General features: G+C 41.4%; 1 protein-coding gene across 1 annotated transcript; it reads right to left on the reverse strand.

Annotated features, from left to right (window-relative positions):
• Positions 1-302: 302 nt before the first annotated feature.
• Positions 303-18,472, reverse strand: LOC145402636 (uncharacterized). Its single transcript, XM_080274628.1, has 4 exons — positions 18,321-18,472; positions 14,196-14,306; positions 6,956-7,128; positions 303-1,390 (listed from the first exon to the last, which is right to left on the reverse strand). Exons 1-4 carry the CDS (start codon positions 18,409-18,411, stop codon positions 1,295-1,297), a joined length of 471 nt encoding a protein of 156 aa, XP_080130754.1. The 5' UTR covers positions 18,412-18,472; the 3' UTR covers positions 303-1,294.
• Between the last annotated feature and the right edge of the window lie 330 nt (positions 18,473-18,802).

Here is an 18,802-nt window from a genome sequence, read left to right on the forward strand (position 1 = left end):
GAACTCGAGAATGAATGCTCTGCACTTGTATTTCTTGTCCCTCCTGCAGAAAAGATATAACCTACGATAATTTTCTCCTCGTAAAATATGTTTTTGTGGGAGGAACAGGAGACATGGGAGGAATCAGCTACTTTCTTTCCTTGCTTTTTCTCAAAAAAAAAAAAAAAAAAAAAATACTATGGAGCTCTCCGTCCTGTGTTTCAGAATCTATAGAACAGTTGAATCTCACTATTTTTTTGGTGATTTGAGTACTGCACAAACATGGCAAAAACATGACCACTGTAAACACATTAAAAGTCCGAAATGCTTTATTAGGCAATCTTCCATTTCAGTTGCGTATATTTATTAATACCACTAATACAGTACTATATGCTGGTTGCTACTAGTGCTATTAAAACCACTTAATATTTACTACTACTACAAGTGCCGCTACTATTTTTTACACTTACTAATGAATCTATTACAGCCACTTTTTACTGATATTAGCTACAATTACTACGGTACAGCTACAACGAATATTATAATAAAAAAATATAATATCGGTCGCTCTTTTATATGATGCCCTGACAAATGCGTTTTTCGATATGAGACTTGAGAATACTGAAATCCCTTTAGTGAGCCAAATTTTAGATGTATTTGCAGAATTCGTAACACCTCTTCCTTAGTTACTTATTTTCTATATTAGAACTCTACATTTTTCGTATATTATCAACATTCTCTTCATTATGGACATGGAGTAGTTTACAACAGTAAGATTCAAGGGAATAATGAACTGTACGAGGTAAAGAGCCCCAGAAAAGGTGTTACAAAGCTTAGGCCAAGGAGAATATGGCCATTAAAAAAAAAAAAAATGGCACTCATATTTGTACAATCACAAATCTGGTCATCACCATCATCATCATCATCAGCAGCAGCAGCAGCAGCTTGAGTCGACCCAGTGCAGTACAAAGGCCTGTCCTACCTTTCTCTGCACTAACCTACTGCCTGTTACCTTGCTACAACTGATCCCGGCAAATCTCCGAATTTCATATCTCCATTTTGCTATCTGTCTGTATTTTACACTCACTCCATCTCTGGGTTGCTACTCGTGTACTTTGGTATTTAGTATGAACAACATAATTCTGAGGTAGCTAATTTTCTTGCAATAGCACAGAAGTGTTTGTTCACATGATATTTTATGTAATTACTTCCATCTGTTAGCGCTCCTTTTCCACTAATGGCATTCACCTTTCTTCCTTTATCATGTCATCAGCCCAGTTTCCTTTTTTCTTCTTCTTCAATCTCCAGGTTGTGTTCAGGCCCGTGAGACAATCTGTACTCTAAGGTTGAAGCAGAGGACGGGAAGGTTGGTGGCACGGTCCGTTAGTCTGAACACCAGTGGATACCTCCTCTGAAACAAACCAGCGAAATCTTTAGTACATTTTTTCACTGCATATAAGCAAACCATAATTTTCAGTGACTTTTTTTCACACTATATAGGTATTAGTCTGTATAATGACAAGTGAAAGACTGAATCTTCTCCCCAGAGGGAGACTGATGACCAGAATTAGCCTTTCCCGAAGCAGGCCAAGAAAGGATCAAGAAAGGTTGGCTTTAGTGACATCAGTGAACGAAAAAATCGATGCACTGTCAAGAGTCTATTCATGTTACCACTATGAACCGACAGAGTATAACTGAACCGACAGGGTGTAAATGAACCGACATAGGATGTTAACATGTGTTACCAGATGACGTACAAACCACCAGCACCCACTATCAATTTTCATTACTCTTGGGGTATCGAATCCCTGACTAGAAGCATATAAATGAGTCATCGTTGCTCGCCTTTTACACCACCTGTTTTCAACAGGTATATCTCTCTGGAATATTATATATTACTCCCCGAATTCACACCCAAGTGGTGCGCCTGTGAAGCAGGTGTATATCTAGAGGGGATACGAACAAACAACGAGTCACCTCCATGTCTATCGCTGAATTACCGTTACTGTCAATGTCAGTTTTTGCTGTCAGTAAATTCACATATTTTCTTTTATTAACCTATTTTAATTTCTCGCTATTTCAGCAAGGTTTGCACAGCAAATCCAGATATTGGGAAAAGGAGAGCAAGCACCTAGAAGATATCATCATTATCATTATCATAATCATAATTTTGTTTCACACAAATTCACAGGGGTGTTTCGGTTTCAGAAACAGGAAATGGAAAGCACACACACACACACACACACACACACACACACACACACACACACACACACACACAAAGAAAAACTGTCATCATCACTACCATCATCCTCAACCTATTCCTCGGGATTAGTCAGAGTTAGTAATAAGACAATGAAAACACGAATAGTTATCAGTAGATTGTCCAGTGACGAGCCATCCATCTCTCATCTAAGTCTTGGAAATTCTCGATTCCATTTAGAACAGGGTCCATACTGGGTTAATTCTTTGAATCCCGTGACATTTAATGTTGTTACTTCTAGATGATTTTGTTCAACTAATGAGTATCTTTAATCTGACGAATTAGATAACAGCCTTCATTACCCACCGCAATACGAGAATTTCAAAACTGAATACACTCGTCTTGGGATTTTATGAAAAATTATAAACAAAGATTATCATGGAAGGGGTTAACAGAACGATATCCGCCAGGATTTGCCTAAGAACCAGAACCTGATTGAAATCTTATTTTTTAGGAAAATAATTTTTTCAAGTTTACCTTTTTAACGCCGAACATGATGAAACTGGTCAGAATTAAAATACCGTTACGAATTATCAGAACGGTTTTACCGAATTAGCCTACGAGATCTATAAAACCGGAACCACCCAAAACCCGATTTTCAACACCGGATCTTAGTCCTGCTTCCATCCATTGGTTCCTAAACTTAACCTCTGGAATCCGACTACACGAATTGCATTATTTTGTGTATCACCAGCTGATTTCGCACAGCTTGGACTTTTTGAACTGGGGGATAAGATATCGCCTTCGACATCCCTTTCATTGAAACAGGTTTCCCAGAAGCGAAAAAAAAATTACTGGATTGAACAGGACGGAAGCTACTCCCTAAGCCGAATGTAATAAACTGTCAATACAAAAAACGCCACTCAAGTTTCCTAAGTCTTGAAAGAGTTATCAGCAGCACTGAATGCGCAACTATTGTGACAGAATCGGCTTCTGTGTATTTTAACAAAATATCTTACGAATGTGTGATTCGATTTGGTTCAAATTTAGCACATATATATTGTGTGGTCATACAAGGAAATTTTTCGATTTTAGTGCACGTCGATTAAAGGCAATGGTCACGGGGCTTGCTTAAACTTCAAGCTCTGCTTCGATGAGCTCCATTAGCTCCCTCTCTGGCAAATTTTTAAACCTATAACCCTTTTAAAATGACGAAGTATTTTTCCACCTTACTACTGCTACTCGATGATATATTCAGCTTAGGAGAAATGTCTGGTTTTGGGGAAGTTAAGTATGGTCTGTGTTATCTCTGACTAGAAGGGTGCTTTCCCGAATTGAAAAAAGAAAATCATCAAACAATGAGAACAACAACAATAAGAACAAAGTCACTGGCTTGCATGTGTTATGGCAAACCACACCAAAGCTTGATACAATCGTTTACCAACAGAAAAAAATTTTATAGGTACGATTCCTCACGTCCTGAAAGGATAAAAAATTTCCATTCACGTTAACTATTTTAATCAGATGAAGTACGTTTTTTTATTATCTTTCTGCCTTATGATGGTTTTAGTCAGCTTAGGAGATACTTTTCAAGCTGGAGTGGTTGGATATAACGCTAGCCTTAATTTACGTCTTCATTACTAGACGGGATCCTCACAAATTTGAGTAAGATTATTCGCAGTAGCAAAAATAAATAAATAAATAAATAAAACACGTAACAGGCGTCCACACTGAAAGTGTGGAACATGTTCGAGCGAGTGACCGGGCAAGTCAGGCAGTGCCGAATACTGTCTCATGTGGCTCATCATCTTCCTCTGATTTCCTGACCTGAATATACTAAAAAGAACTTACTAACACCAAAAATATTCCCTCACACTTCCTAAAACCAAAACTCCTCTTGTATTAATTTTAGGTCTAGGGCTTGGGACCTAGCAGGTTAATAATGACTTTGCTTTTTGTTCACACACAAAAATTACTTTCACCAAATCCCTCGGTGCACTCCGATTCGAATCAGAGATCAGAAGTTCAGAGTTTCTTTCGTCGATCAGTGTATTGTATTAGTTTGACTCGGATTCAGTCAAAAATTTCAAAAAAAAAAAAAAAAAAGCCAAACAGAAAGTACTATTTTGTAAAGGTAAAACCTGGTTGCTCTCAGCAATCGTCGGAAGATACTGTTGTGCTACTCATGCAACCTTGGACCGTTACTTCTTGAGCAGCCGGCTGTTACGCTAATCTTCCTTATAAAGAATCATTTCCTCGATTTACGGAAAAACTATTAGGAATTACGGGTTGTCTATGAAATGTAAATAATTGAGGATTTTTCTGTAATTTCCAAATGATGTCCATCTTTCTTGTAACTTCAAATTTCGCTGAGGTATTCAAAAGTTCGCTACTGTACTAAAGAGTTTTCCTCCCGACTCCTGCCCCCATTTCTCGCTGATGTGATAAATTTTTCGCTCGAGGAGGCAGTGGCTCAACTGGTAGAGAGGTGACCTGTAGTCCTAACGGAACCGGGTTTAAATCCCGCTGGGGCAGGAAACAGTTTAAGGATTTGAATTTCATAAAAATCAGACTTACTGATCTACCAGAAGACCCACCGACATGTAAAATTACCCCCGCTACTACCAATACACGAGACCTGTATGAGACAGCCCTAGCATGTTTTTAATATGGACGGTGGGTGTTAGCGCCGAAGTGGTGACATGTAGAGGTGTGCGGTACGTAGGACTACTGGGCCTTGTAAGCAGCCTGTGAAGCCTATGCCCAGTGTCGGACACACACACAAAAAAATAGGTCGGGAGTCCAAACTGTGACTAAATTTGGTGTTCTCGCTCGCTTCGCTCGGTTGAACAACAAATAAACAAATATAGTAAAATAAACCATAAATTCTTTATCAAACTGAAGGGATTAACTTCGAGGACAGTCGAGAATTTCGAAGGCTTGTCACGATGAGTCTGTGGATGTACTCTTATGGCTCAAGTTCATTGTTGTTTTACTTTTATAATTTCCCACTCTATTTCATGGATCCTCTCACCTCGCTGAATGGGTAAAGATTATGATTAAACTTTAAGAGGACACAGATTATTTTGATCAAGGACATTGACCAATTTGCAGAATAACCAAGTCTCCACGGCGGTTTACCTTTATTAGAAACCATTTAGTTTCCTTATCCTTTCATTTCATTATTTACTTCCGTGTGGTCGGGACGTGCAAGGTCGTTATAAGAGTGAAAATGAAAGATTAAGCATGCAGACTTATTTGAAAATTAAGCTCAAGACTTGTAAATATGTACCAAGGTTCTATCTATCTATCTATCTATTGCCAGACGCCTCAATCCCGTTCGGGGAGGCCACAAACAAATCGCTTCCACGTCGCCCTGTCCCCCGCCATTTCACTGCCCTGCTCCCAACTCGCACACCCCTCTCTCATATACCTCTCCACCCCATCCCTCCATCTCATCCTCGGCCTCCCCCTCCCTCTTCCCCCCTCCACCTCACTCACATACACTCTCTTCGTCTGTCTTTCACCCTTCATCCTCTCCACATGGCCAAACCACCTCAGTGTATTCCTCCTAACGCTTCCTATCACATCCACATCCACACCACAACGCTCCTTTATATTCTCATTTGTCAGCCTGTCTCTCCATGTGACTCCAGAGGCTCCTCTTAAATAACTCATTTCCACTGCTCTCACTCTTGACTTGTGTCCTTCCAGCAACGTCCAAGCTTCACTTCCATACGTTAGAGTTGGTATCACAATACTGTCATGTAGTAACTTTTTCACTTCCATGCTCACTTCCCTGCTTCTTATCACTGCTTTCAAGGAACCAGCAACCTTTCTTCCCTGCTGTACCCTTTCAAGCACTTCACCCTCCAAACCTCCATCCTTACTCATCACACTACCCAGGTACTTAAACGTACTCACATTTTCCAATTCCTCACCATCCAACCTCGCTGTACATTCACTGACTTCACCTCTCTCAAAGACCATCAGTTTACTCTTCCCTACATTCAACTTTAGATTCCGTTTCTTACACACTCTCCCAAACTCATCCACCAAGCCTTGCAGCTCTCCTTCGTCTTCACTCAACAACACAGTATCATCTGCAAACAAGAGTACAGGGAGTTTCCAAACACTATCCTCTCTCACCAGGGCCACTCCAACATCCACTACCCTACCTTGTACCTCTTTTATTACCCCATCCATGTACAGACTGAACAACCATGGAGACATGACACATCCCTGTTTCAACCCAACCTTCAAAGAGAAAAATTCACTTAGTTCACCATCCACACGCACTGCAGCCTCAGCACCATCATACATATTCTTCACAGCATTCAACAACTTCCCATCTACTCCATATATTCTTAACACTTTCCACAATCCTTGTCTATCCACCCTGTCATATGCTTTCTCCAAATCCATGAAAGCCGCATACAACTTCTTTCCCTTCTCTAGAAACTTTTCCACTAAAGATCTAAGAATGAGTATCTGATCTACACAATCTCTTCCCTTCCTAAAGCCTCCCTGTTCTTCTCCAACTAATTCCTCTGTTCTTTCTCTACCTCTGTCAGTAAGTATCCTACCATACACTTTTCCTATTATACTAAGAGGACAGATGCCCCTATGATACCATTTTATATATATATATATATATATATATATATATATATATATATATATATATATATATATATATATATATATATATATATATATATATTACTCTAAGTGCCGCCTATAACAACTACAGTAATTTCCTAGGTAACTGACCCTCATCCAGTAAGTGGGTACGTGGAGTGGGTATGTGAGGGTGGCAATGGAGTTCGTAGACAGCGGGCAGGACACCTGGCGGGACGTGCAGGCGTTACGGTTCTGTCCTGTCAGTGGCATCTCAACCCAAGTCTTCCACGCCACGCTGCTCTCAACGTCACGCGACTCTCGCTCTAAGGGAAAATAAGAGATGATGACAAAGGAAAGGGAATGAATACATTGAGGCTGTGAACATAACATCTTCACATGAATCACAGTTCATCCCTGACAGTCAGCGAACTGGCTAGCATGTATGTAAAGAGCATAAATAAATAAATAAATAAAATAAATAAGGTAGATGCGCAGTTTTTCCTTGGCATTCAGAGAAAACATAGATGATGCATACCCAATTCTGCTACATGCATGCCGACTTGAAAGAATTACGAAATGATATTACCGCGTCATAAATGAATCTAGTATCCCGAAATAAAAGTCACATGAACGGAATGGTGGCATGTGTAAATGAAATATTTTACAGAGGGCATAAGGAATGTAATATCCCAAAATACACAGTGAGTAGTAGTAATAGTAGTAACAGTAGTAGTAGTAGTAGTAGTAGTAGTAGTAGCAGTAGTAGTAGTAGTAGTAGTAGTAGCAGTAGTAATAGTAGCAACAGTAGTAGTAGTAGTAGTAGTAGTAATAGCAGCAGCAGCGGCAGCAGCAGCAGCAGTAGTAGTAGTAGTAGTAGTAGCAGCAGCAGCAGCAGTAGTAGTTGTAGTAGTAGTAGAAATTAGCGGATGGGAGTCCATTCTACAACATGCACTATAATATCAAAACGATATTTGCCCTACTTCCATTTTGTATAAGTTTTGTAGGGGAGACTGACCGCCTTACAAATGGTGGCAAATTTTATATAGTGGAAGACATTACCATGAAACCAGACGAAACTGACCTGAGAAGCTTCGTTGAGATTCATGTGCTCACTTTCCCCTAGTTCGGGTGGTGGTTATTTTTGGAAGTGGGTTGACCCTACATGAATCATTTGGGGGGTCAGAGTCCCCAGCTATCACATTAAGGATGATAGTCCATGTACAAGGATATCGAAGCCATATCTCCCCTTTTTTCACTATTTTTTATAATTGTTCGTTTAGTAAAAGGGGTCTGACCCTCCAAACATCATAGCAGGAAAAGTGTTTTTTTTTTTTTTTTTTTTTTTGCGAGGAAGAAGGAACCAAAGGTCATGAGCCCGCAATAACAATTCCCTCCAAGAGAAAAACAAAATACAATAGAGAGCCAAATTCAAGATCCGATCCTTTCGAGATGCCTGGACACACTGCGTTTGAAAGACCGGAGATCATAGGCAGCAGGAAATACAGACAGAGGGAGACAGTTCCAGAGTTGCCCTGTTGCAGAAATGAAGGACTGGGAGTAACGGTTAACTCTTGCATTAGAGAGTTGGACAGAAAGGGGATGAGAGTTTGCTGCTAGACGGGTGCTACGCGCCCGTCTTAGAGGTGGAGGAATGCATGCAGACAGTTCAGAGAAGCAGTGACCATTAGAGTAGCGATAGAAAAGAGATAAATATGCAACAGTGCTGCGAGGAGACAGAGGTTGAAGGGAGTCAGTAAGAGGAGGAGAGTTAATGAGACGAAAAGCCTTTGACTCCACCCTATTGAGAAGAGCTGTATGTGGGGAGCCTCCTCACACGAGAATTGTACTCAACACAGGGTCGGATAAAACCCTTGTATAGAGTCAACAATTGTGCAGAGGTAAAGAAAGAATGGAGTCGGCTTAGCACACCCAATCTCTTGGAAGCAGATTTTACAAGAGATGTAATATGATCTTTCCAAGATAAGTCCCGAGTAAATGAAACCCCAAGCATGTTCAAGGATGATGAAGGATTAAGCTGAATAATATTAAACATTAGTGGGTACAGTATAGCTGTGGAAGATTTTGTCAGGTTGATAGGTGTAAGAACTGAGTCTTAGATGCATTAAAAACAACCAAATTATTTTTACCCAGTCAGAGATACGAGCCAAGTCAGACATTAGGTGTGCCATAGCCTCATCCCTTGTCTGTTGAAGTAACTGCTAAGATGGGTGTTGCGGGAACCGAATGGAAAGATGAAGGGTGGGGTCATCAGCGTATGAGTGGATAGGGTTAGATGTACAGCTTAGAAGGTCATTGATGAATAAAAGGAAGAGAGTTGGTGATAGGACAGAGCCCTGAGGAACACCACTGTTAATAGATCTAGGAGATGAACGATGGCAGTCTACAACAGCGGCTACAGAACGACCAGAAAGGAAGCTAGCGATAAAGGCACAGATAGAAGGATAGAAACCGTAAGAGGGTAGTTTGGAAATTAAAGATTTATGCCAGATTCGATCGAAAGCCTTTGAAATGTCAAGTGCAATGGCAAAGCTTTCGCCAAAGTCCCGAAAGGAGGATGACCAGGAGTCTGAAAGGTAAGTGAGAAGATCGCCAGTGGAGCGTCCCTGACGGAACCCGTACTGACGATCAAAAAGAAGGTGTGATAGGAAAGATGACTTAAAATTTTTCTATTGAAAATTAACTCGAAAAGTTTTGAAATACAGGACGTTAAAGCAATTGGACGATAGTTCGAGGGTTGGCAGTGGTCACCCTTCTTTGGGACTGGCTGAATGAGAGCAAACTTCCAGCAAGAAGGAAAGGTACAAGTTGACAGACAAAGCCGAAAGAGTTTGCCTAGGCAGGGTGTAAGCACAGTTCTTGAGAACAACAGTGGATGACTTCGGAGTAACCAGACGAACTGGCCTGGGAAGTTATCTTCAAATCCATCATACAGCCTAGGTGTGAACACACACACACACACACACACACACACACACACACACACACAGATTGAGTCTTGTGCAACTAGGGCGAGATGACGAAAATGACACCACCATGCTTCGCAGAACTGATAAACAAATAAATAAATAAATAAATATTACCAATATTCTCAAAGAAATGTAGGATGGTCTTTACACAGCCGCAATACACTGACACAAGGACTGATCAAGATTTCAGTGCAAATTACCATGATTAATGAACGTACAAGAACACAGGACATTCTGAGGGTGGGAACATGGAATGTGAGAGGAGTGAATGATGAAGTGAAAGAGAGAGAGATTGTTCAGGTGCTTGAGGATCCAAAAGTGGATATATGTGGATTGACTGAAACTAAATGGGAAGGTGAAAGGATGAGAGAATGGGAATATGGTGTAGGTATATGTGCGGGAGTCAGTGAGAATGAGAGGGCAAAAGAGGGAGTATGTCTGATGATAAGCAAGAAGTGGAAGGAGAATATAAGAGAGTATGGAACAGTGGGTGCAAGGATTGTATGGGTGAGGATGAAAGTAGGTATACAAGCATGGGCGATTGTATGTGTGTATGCTCCAACAGAGGATCGAGTGGCAAGAGTGAAAGATGAGTTTTGGGCGAGAGTAGAAGCATGTATGGACAAGTTTGAGAGGAGCGAGAGAGTGCTGTTGATTGGAGACATGAATGGCAAAGTTGGGAATGTACGAGTGGACGGAGTGGTTGGTCAGTGGGGTGTGCCAGCTGAAGTAGATGGGAATGGTAGTGCTTTGGTGGACATCTGTGCTGGTAAGGGGTTGGCAATAGCCAACACCTACTTTCGTCATAAGATGATCCACCGGTATACATGGAGAGTAATGAGGAGGATGGATGGTGAACTTGTTGAACGAAAGGCAATGATAGACTACGTGTGTGTGGATGAGCGAATGAGAAGACAAGTGTTGGATGCAAGAGTGTGGAGAGTGTGGGGGAATGGAGTCTCGGACCATCACTTAGTGATGGCCAAGATAGAGCTGCAAAGAAAGTGGTTGAGGAGACGAAGGGGAAGACAGGAGGAAGCAGCTCCTGTGAGAAGAGTGGAGAAACTGCAAGATAGTGAGAAAATGACAGAATATAAGAGCATAGTGGAAGAAAGATTGGGAAGGTATGAGCTAGAGCAGATGGAAGGGGTGGAAGACGTATGTAAGATATTCACGGAAGAGATAGGTGCAGCGTGTGAGGCGGTTTGTGGAGTGAGGAGGAGATGCAAGGGTGTGCAAGGGACAGCATGGTGGAATGATGAGGTGAAACGAGCTGTGGAACAAAAGAAGAAGGCATATGGTGAATGGTTGGCGAGTAGAGGTAGGGGAGAAGATGAGAGAGAGAAGAGAGAGGTATATGTGAGCAGGAGAAGGGAGGTTAAGAGACTGGTGAAGGAGAGTAAGAAGAAAGTGGATGAAGAGTTTGGGAGGAATCTGAGTGTGAAATGGAGGGAAAGTAAGAAATTGTTTTGGAAGGAGGTAAAGAAAGTAAGGCAGTGTGAAAGGGGAAATAGTAGGGGAGTGAAAGATAGGAATACCGGTAATAGATTGTTGGTGGAGAAGAGAGAGAAATTGAGGAGATGGAAGGAGCACTTTGAGGATTTGTTGAATGTAGAGAGTGAGAGCAGTGTGAGTATAAGTGGTTGGGGAATGGCTGGGAGAAGAAGAGATGAGAGGAGGGAGGAAGAGATCAGTAGGTCGGAAGCAGAGGAAGCGATGAAGAAGATTAAGCTGGAAAAGGCCCCAGGAATTGATGGAGTGTGTGGTGAAATGCTTAGGTATGGGGGTGAGATTGTTGTGGAGTGGATATGGAAGTTGTGTAGATTGGCTTGGGAAGAGGGAAGGGTTCCAGAGGACTGGAAATCAGGTATAATTGTTCCTCTGTACAAAGGAAAAGGGGAGAGAGAAGTATGTGGTAACCATAGGGGTATTTGCCTTCTTAGTGTGACTGGTAAAATATATGGTAGAATAGTCATTGATAGGGTTAGGCATATGACAGAGGAGCTAGTTGGAGAAGAACAAGGGGGATTTAGGAAGGGAAAAGGGTGTGTAGATCAGATATTTGTTCTAAGATGTTTAGTGGAGAAGTATCTAGAGAAGGGAAGGAATGTGTATGCTGCCTTCATGGACTTGGAGAAAGCTTATGACAGAATAGATAGGCAAGGTATGAGGAAGGTATTAAGAATATATGGAGTGGAGGAGAAATTGTTGAGTGCTGTGAAGAGTATGTACGAAGGAGCTAGGGCTACGGTGCGAGTGGATGGTGAGCTGAGTGAGTTCTTTGATCTCAATGTGGGACTGAAACAGGGGTGTGTGATGTCTCCATGGCTGTTTAATATATATGGATGGGGTTGTAAAGGAGATGCAAGGTAGGGCAGTGGATGTGGGGGTGGCCCTAATGAATGAGGGTGAGATTTGGAAGCTTCCGGTGTTGCTGTTTGCTGATGATACAGTATTGTTGAGTGAAGATGAATGGGAGTTGCAAGGTTTGGTGAATGAATTTGGGACAGTGTGTAGGAGGAGGAAGCTGAAAGTTAATGTAAACAAAAGTAAAGTTATGGTGTTTGAGAGGAATGAACTCACAGAGTGTGCAGTGAGGTTGGATGGTGAGGATATGGAGAATGTGAGTGCATTCAAGTACTTGGGTAGTGTGATGAGTAAGGATGGAACTTTGGGGGATGAAGTACGTGAAAGGGTACAGCAGGGAAGAAAGGTTGTTGGTACACTGAAAGCCGTGATGAGAAATAGGGAGGTGAGTATGGAAGTTAAGAAGGCACTGCATGATGGTATTGTGATCCCTACCCTGACGTATGGAAGCGAGGCATGGACCTTGCAAGAGGGGAACAAGTCAAGAGTGAGAGCAGTGGAAATGAGTTACTTGAGAGGAGCATGTGGAGTGACGTGGAGGGACAGGTTGACGAATGAAGAAGTGAAGGAACGTTGTGGGGTAGATGTGGATGTGGTTGAAAAGATTAGGAGAAATACACTGAGGTGGTTTGGACATGTGGAGAGAATGGAGAATGAAAGACTGACTAAGAGGGTGTATGTAGGTGAGGTGGAGGGAGGGAGAGGGAGGGGTAGACCGAGGATGAGGTGGAGGGATGGAGTTGAGAGGTATATGAGGGAGGGGGGAGTGAGTTGGGGGGAGGGTAGTCAATTGGTGGGTGACAGAGTGACTTGGAGGCGTTTTGTCTGCGGTCACCCTTTGCGGGATTAGGGCGTCGGGCTATAGATAGATAGATAGATAGAATAGGTTTTTGACCCCATAAACCTTTTCAAACGCCTTAAAAAAAAGAAAAAGAAAAACAGAAAATACAGCACCGTCTCAATCACGGTGCGAGGGTCACGGCTGTGCTAGAGTGATGTGTGCTTGATTGTGTGGCTGAAGTCGTCATCTCTCTCTCTCTCGTTGCGGGATAGATGTGATGTTATATAATTCTTCTCGGGCAAGACTGAAGAACACTGACGCTTTTATGGTGTTGAGCTAAAGAAGAATGTGCCCGTATGACGGAAAAAAAAAAATGGGATGGAAGTCGATAGCACTACTGAGAAGAATTCAGGAGATGGAAACAAATGAACTGTGATGGAAAGATAGGAAAAAGAAGTGGACAGTAGCGTTATAGGGGGAAAAATGGAGATGGAAACAAGTAAGACGGAGGAAGAAAGCATAAGAGGAGAAGGGACACAGGATATGAAAAACTGTATGCGAAGATCGAAAGATACAACCATATCTATATCTACCCATCAATTTATCCATCTATACATTATACCATGCAGCACCTACAGAAATTATACACCAGTGCAAAATGAAATTTACCACAATTCACTAATTCTAAGGTACTGTACATCTGATACATCGACACTACAGTATATACATATATAGTAGATAGATAGCTAGTTTGATAGGAAATTAGATGCAGTCTGATTTAATCTAATCAACAGGAACAGCGTAAATCAATAGCAATTGTCGTGCTAGGTCATTAGAAAATAATAATATTAAAAAAAAGTAATGCTCAAACTGTGACAACATGAACAAGATTATTATATATCTCCAGTACTAATTTTACCGTAAATTATTTAATTTTTCGGTAACAAGTGTAGGATAAATAAAATCGTTTGATCTTAGCTGTACTGTACTGTCACTCATAGGAGTTCATGTTGGTCTCTATGAGTGTGGATGAATCCTATCTGCATCCCCAACTCAACCGTTAGTTGGTACAGTGACGGCACACAGGATCACACACGGCTGAACTGTTCGTGTGTGAGCCGTTACTTGGCCAGATTCGTCGCCCAGAAATGAGCGAGAATTTGACTGGATTCACAAACCCTTATACAGACCCCCGCAAACTTCTCTGACAGTACGTCCTAGGGGTAAAGGTGGTAATAATTTATGAATGCCGTACCTGGTGTGAAATGTGCCTGTACGCTGTATGTGGCTCCCTTCACCATCACGCACATGCCCCTCACCACGCTGCTACAGTTGACACTCACGCTGCTTGGGGATACGGCTCCTCCTGTGCACCAACACACGGTATGATATTAATCTATCTATCTATAGCCCGACGCCCTAATCCCGCAAAGGGTGACCGCAGACAAAACGCCTCCAAGTCACTCTGTCACCCACCATTTGACTACCCTCCCCCCAACTCACCCCCCCCTCCCTCATATACCTCTCAACTCCATCCCTCCACCTCATCCTCGGTCTACCCCTCCCTCTCCCTCCCTCCACCTCACCTACATACACCCTCTTAGTCAGTCTTTCATTCTCCATTCTCTCCACATGTCCAAACCACCTCAGTGTATTTCTCCTAATCTTTTCAACCACATCCACATCTACCCCACAACGTTCCTTCACTTCTTCATTCGTCAACCTGTCCCTCCACGTCACTCCACATGCTCCTCTCAAGTAACTCATTTCCACTGCTCTCACTCTTGACTTGTTCCCCTCTTGCAAGGTCCACGCCTCGCTTCCATACGTCAGGGTAGGGATCACAATGATATTAATACACGGGGAAAATAATAGTCTGTTGTAGGATGCATTTTTAATAAACATACAGGTAATAGCATTTGAGCATCCCCATTAACGTGATGTCCGTTGCGTTAAGGTACTTGCGGAATATTTCTGTGAACAGTATCCACAGCAATAGAACGAGGAGTAAAATATGAATACGTAAGAGGGAAGCAATGAGATATTATGGGATCCAAGCACTATACTTTGGAAAACATTATAGACATATACCATTAGCAAAACAACTTACATCTATGTTATTTCTTTATACATATTAAGGATCATATCGCACGGACGCAGTTTTACCCTACAAACGAGGGGATATTTTATTTTCACTTTATTCATGCTATCTCCTGGCGATTCTGTTCAGCCTGGGACTTGCTTTTTGATCTATAAGTATACATTATGAGATGAAATTATGGTTGATGGGATGGGCAGGAGCGACGAGACTATACCCTGAAGAAATAGTCGCTTTAGGGTCAATGGTTTGTGTGCAGTGGAAGCTTATTTCAGTTTCCTTAAGCACCAACGGAATAAGTTTCTGCTGCTCTCGTTTTCCTGGCGACTTCTTACGCAGCTGAAAATGGACATCACCCAGCTTCATGGCATTAAATGTCAGACTGCAACGATGTAGGCAAGCCTCATTTTCAAACTGTCAATTATAAAGTTCATCATCAGCGTAAACATGCTTGATTTCACTACCTCGCTACTGAATATGCTCTGTAATGTGGAATATAGATTAACTACATCGATTACTCTATATCATAAATAACCAAGCGAATTTAAGGGCATACGCCTCATTTCAATACTCTTCACTCCGATGACACATTTAAACTTGCTGCAGCCAGACGATTATGCAGCATTCAGCTTAGGAGGGGCCTCTAAATATGGAAGGGATTATTGAAGGCTTTATCTAGTCTCACTAGTTCCAAAGTCTCCCCGAACTTGAATAAAGTTGTTTGGAGATAACAAATATAAAACAAAAAATTTTCCATACTTGTGGAAGGGTTGGGAATACGAAGCTGCCGTCAATTTACCGAAAGTTTGATATTCATACTCGGATGAACTTGTTTAATATGGCAGTGTTAATGTAATACTTACTCGCTATTGATATCGCTTAGGAAAAGGGTATCATTAAAAAAAAAAAATCCACAGGGAACTGACATGATTTATAAATATAACACAAAAAATAAATATAAAAGGACTCTCTCTCTCTCTCTCTCTGCCAAACCAACTTTGGTCATATGAGATTACTGATGTGTTCTGGCTAACATCAAACGTCATTAAAGAACTTAGAATCGGCTCCTATTCCTGTAACATCCAAGGGCTAACTGCCCACATCCTCTCGCATTTCTTTCTTTATAACCTTGCACCAAGCAGGCTTAAACTGGTAATGTCAGGGAATCATTTATCCTCCCAAGTTTGAAGATTATTTAAAGCTAGGGAAATACATCCAGCAACTCAAATGAACGAATGTTTGTTTCCGATGGTACTAAACGACTTTTCCGCATTGTATTCACCAAATTTCAAGGAGACAATTATTTCCTTGAGTGTGATTATTTAGCCTTTGTCCCATATAACCGTCTATTTCCACTGCCACCCACACTCATCTTACTAAAGTCAACCTGTATTTACTGAAAGGGAAAGTAAAACAGCCAAGCTGTCTTACGTCCTGGAGGAGTTATTGAGGCAAGTGTTATCTGGTGGAGAAATATGACTGCTAGGGGTCATTGTCGTGTCTAAGATTAACAGATTTATGGTCAACTCCCTGTCGTAAAAATGTGTAAAATCCCCTCTCCTCTAAAAAAAAAAAAAATAAATAAAAAAAAAATAGTTACAAGACGGAAAGTATAATGAGCTTTGTTTTTGTAGGAAGGTCAAGAATAGAGGAGTACTAAATTTCCATATGCCTCTTGTTCATGCAGTAATGTACCATGTTTACGACAAAAAACACATCGTAAGTCAGTTTCTGAATCTGAAGCAGTCAGGAGGTGGGATGAGAGATGTCTGTATCAGGACTTTCTCAGACCCACAATCAGTTCGTACTCGTATTTGTTTTGGCATGAACGACAAGGAGGATGTAGATTTTTCTCATGTTTTTTGCTCTTTCTGCTCAAACATCCAACCAGATGGGACCTGTTAGGGTTTACATCCAAGGGAGGGGTTGGGAGTTTATTGTTCACTTCACGCCAATCAGGGACGAGCGCGGCTGGTCACCCTAGCCTTAAATGTCGAGACTGAGTAGCCTAGCCATGGCCCCCTTTAGCTCCTGATTAGGCAAAAAGAATTAGGTGATAGATGGTATGATTAAATTTACGGTCACACTCTGTCCTGATCGTAAGGCTTCTTAAGCTCTTACACACCTGTTTAACCGTTCACCTCACTGGCGTATTTTCTGTTTTAACTTTGCTATTTCCAGATGATAATATTCAATTTCGGAAAGCTTACTCATAAGGAAGGGGCTACTGAAGACTATATATAGCCCCTCAATTTTGAAAAATCTATCATTCGCTGAATATAACTGTCCGGGAACAAAATGAACAAAATCAGTGACATACTTTGAGTGATGAGATCTCGCTAACTGTCATAATGCATAACAAATTGCCCATGACATTGCACCTTGGCTTCAGTGATGAATTTGTTCCACTGTTGCGGCAGGGAACAGGTTAAGGATTTCAGTTACGTTAAAGCAGGCTACTGACATACCATAACCCACCTATACACAATAAAAGAAAATCCTTATTAATACCAACACACCAGTTAGGTATGAGACAGCCCTAGCATGAATTCAATATGAACGGTGGGTGTTAGCACCGAAATGACTGAGAGGATGTGTATGGTACGCAGGAGGAAGAAGACTGCTGGGCCTCAGGGAATGGACTATGAAGCTTATGGCCAGAGTCGTACGCATCAGAATAAATTACCATATGCATAATGTTCTACAGCAGTTGGCTGTTAGCTAGACGACGTATTCTCCATTTCATGTTTCCTGATTGAAGATTTTACTCACTTTGGGGGAGACTTAAGGAATAAGATGTGGCTTTTACTGACTCCTTCACTACAGGTCTCCACTATGATAAATAAATCGTCTGAAATGTGCATGAATAAACCAACATATGTCTGTTGATTCAAGGACTAAACCTTTAGAATGGGATTACTTAAAGAAAAAAAGGAAAGTAATTTTTCCAGTGATAATCGTAAGTCTTTAGTCAATCTTCCCAGCATGCAAGTTCGTAATCACCTTAACTTGCCATGTAGTACGAAACTGTATTCCTTGTATTCCCTTTAACTGAACTTGGTCTAAAATTGCTGTACTCTCCATTTTCATTGCCGAGATGTATGAAAACTTTAACAATAGAATATGATGCTTGTTACGGAAAAAAAAAAAAAAAAAAAAAGGCTATGAAAAGGATATAGTCACAGTATTGTCTTTTTGTGCCACTGAGTTGTGTGAAATAAAGCTACAAAAGGGGACGACAATATGTATCAAGATGAACTAAAGAATGTATATAACACTAACCTGTGCTGCAACTAGTAAAAGGAACATCAACAGCGAGAGTAGTAGCGGTTAGACAGCAAGCAACTGCAACGTATAGGACCATTGATGCCATGATGCAGGGTTGGTGTTAAGCGATGAGGGACGGTGGGACCAGCCAGAGCACACACTATACACAACCTTCCTCACCACTGTCTGGCACTTGAATAACCCGCTGTCCCGTCTGCCCATTCATAAGCTTTCTCAGCCTCTCCTCAGCATCCGGCCGCAGAGTTGCCAAATCCCACGATTCTGATATTGTTAAACTTGCTCTCAGTCCAATAACTGCGGGACCTGAAAGTGACCATTGCGGCTAGTATTCCAGAGGAAGATTGGGAATGAGCAATAATACAGTCTGCTTTAATGAATACAGTATCGCGGTTTTTTTTTTTTTCTTAGAGAAGAGCTAGTGTTAACAAATGCAAAAAGTTAGAAAGTGGTTACATCTCCAAACTATATGAACAGTG

This window comes from Coenobita brevimanus, chromosome 58, assembly GCF_032717465.1.
Source record: "Coenobita brevimanus isolate Jiangsu-jjx chromosome 58, ASM3271746v2, whole genome shotgun sequence".
NCBI lineage: Eukaryota > Metazoa > Arthropoda > Malacostraca > Decapoda > Coenobitidae > Coenobita > Coenobita brevimanus.

Coding starts and splice junctions, on each gene's coding strand:
- LOC145402636 (XM_080274628.1), bottom strand. CDS start 18,411: ATGGCATCAATGGTCCTATACGTTGCAGTTGCTTGCTGTCTAACCGCT. Junction 7,129..14,195: donor ACAGGCACATTTCACACCAG/GTACGGCATTCA, acceptor ATTTTCCCTTAG/AGCGAGAGTCGCGTGACGTT. Junction 1,391..6,955: donor TACCCACTTACTGGATGAGG/GTCAGTTACCTA, acceptor GGTTTGTTTCAG/AGGAGGTATCCACTGGTGTT.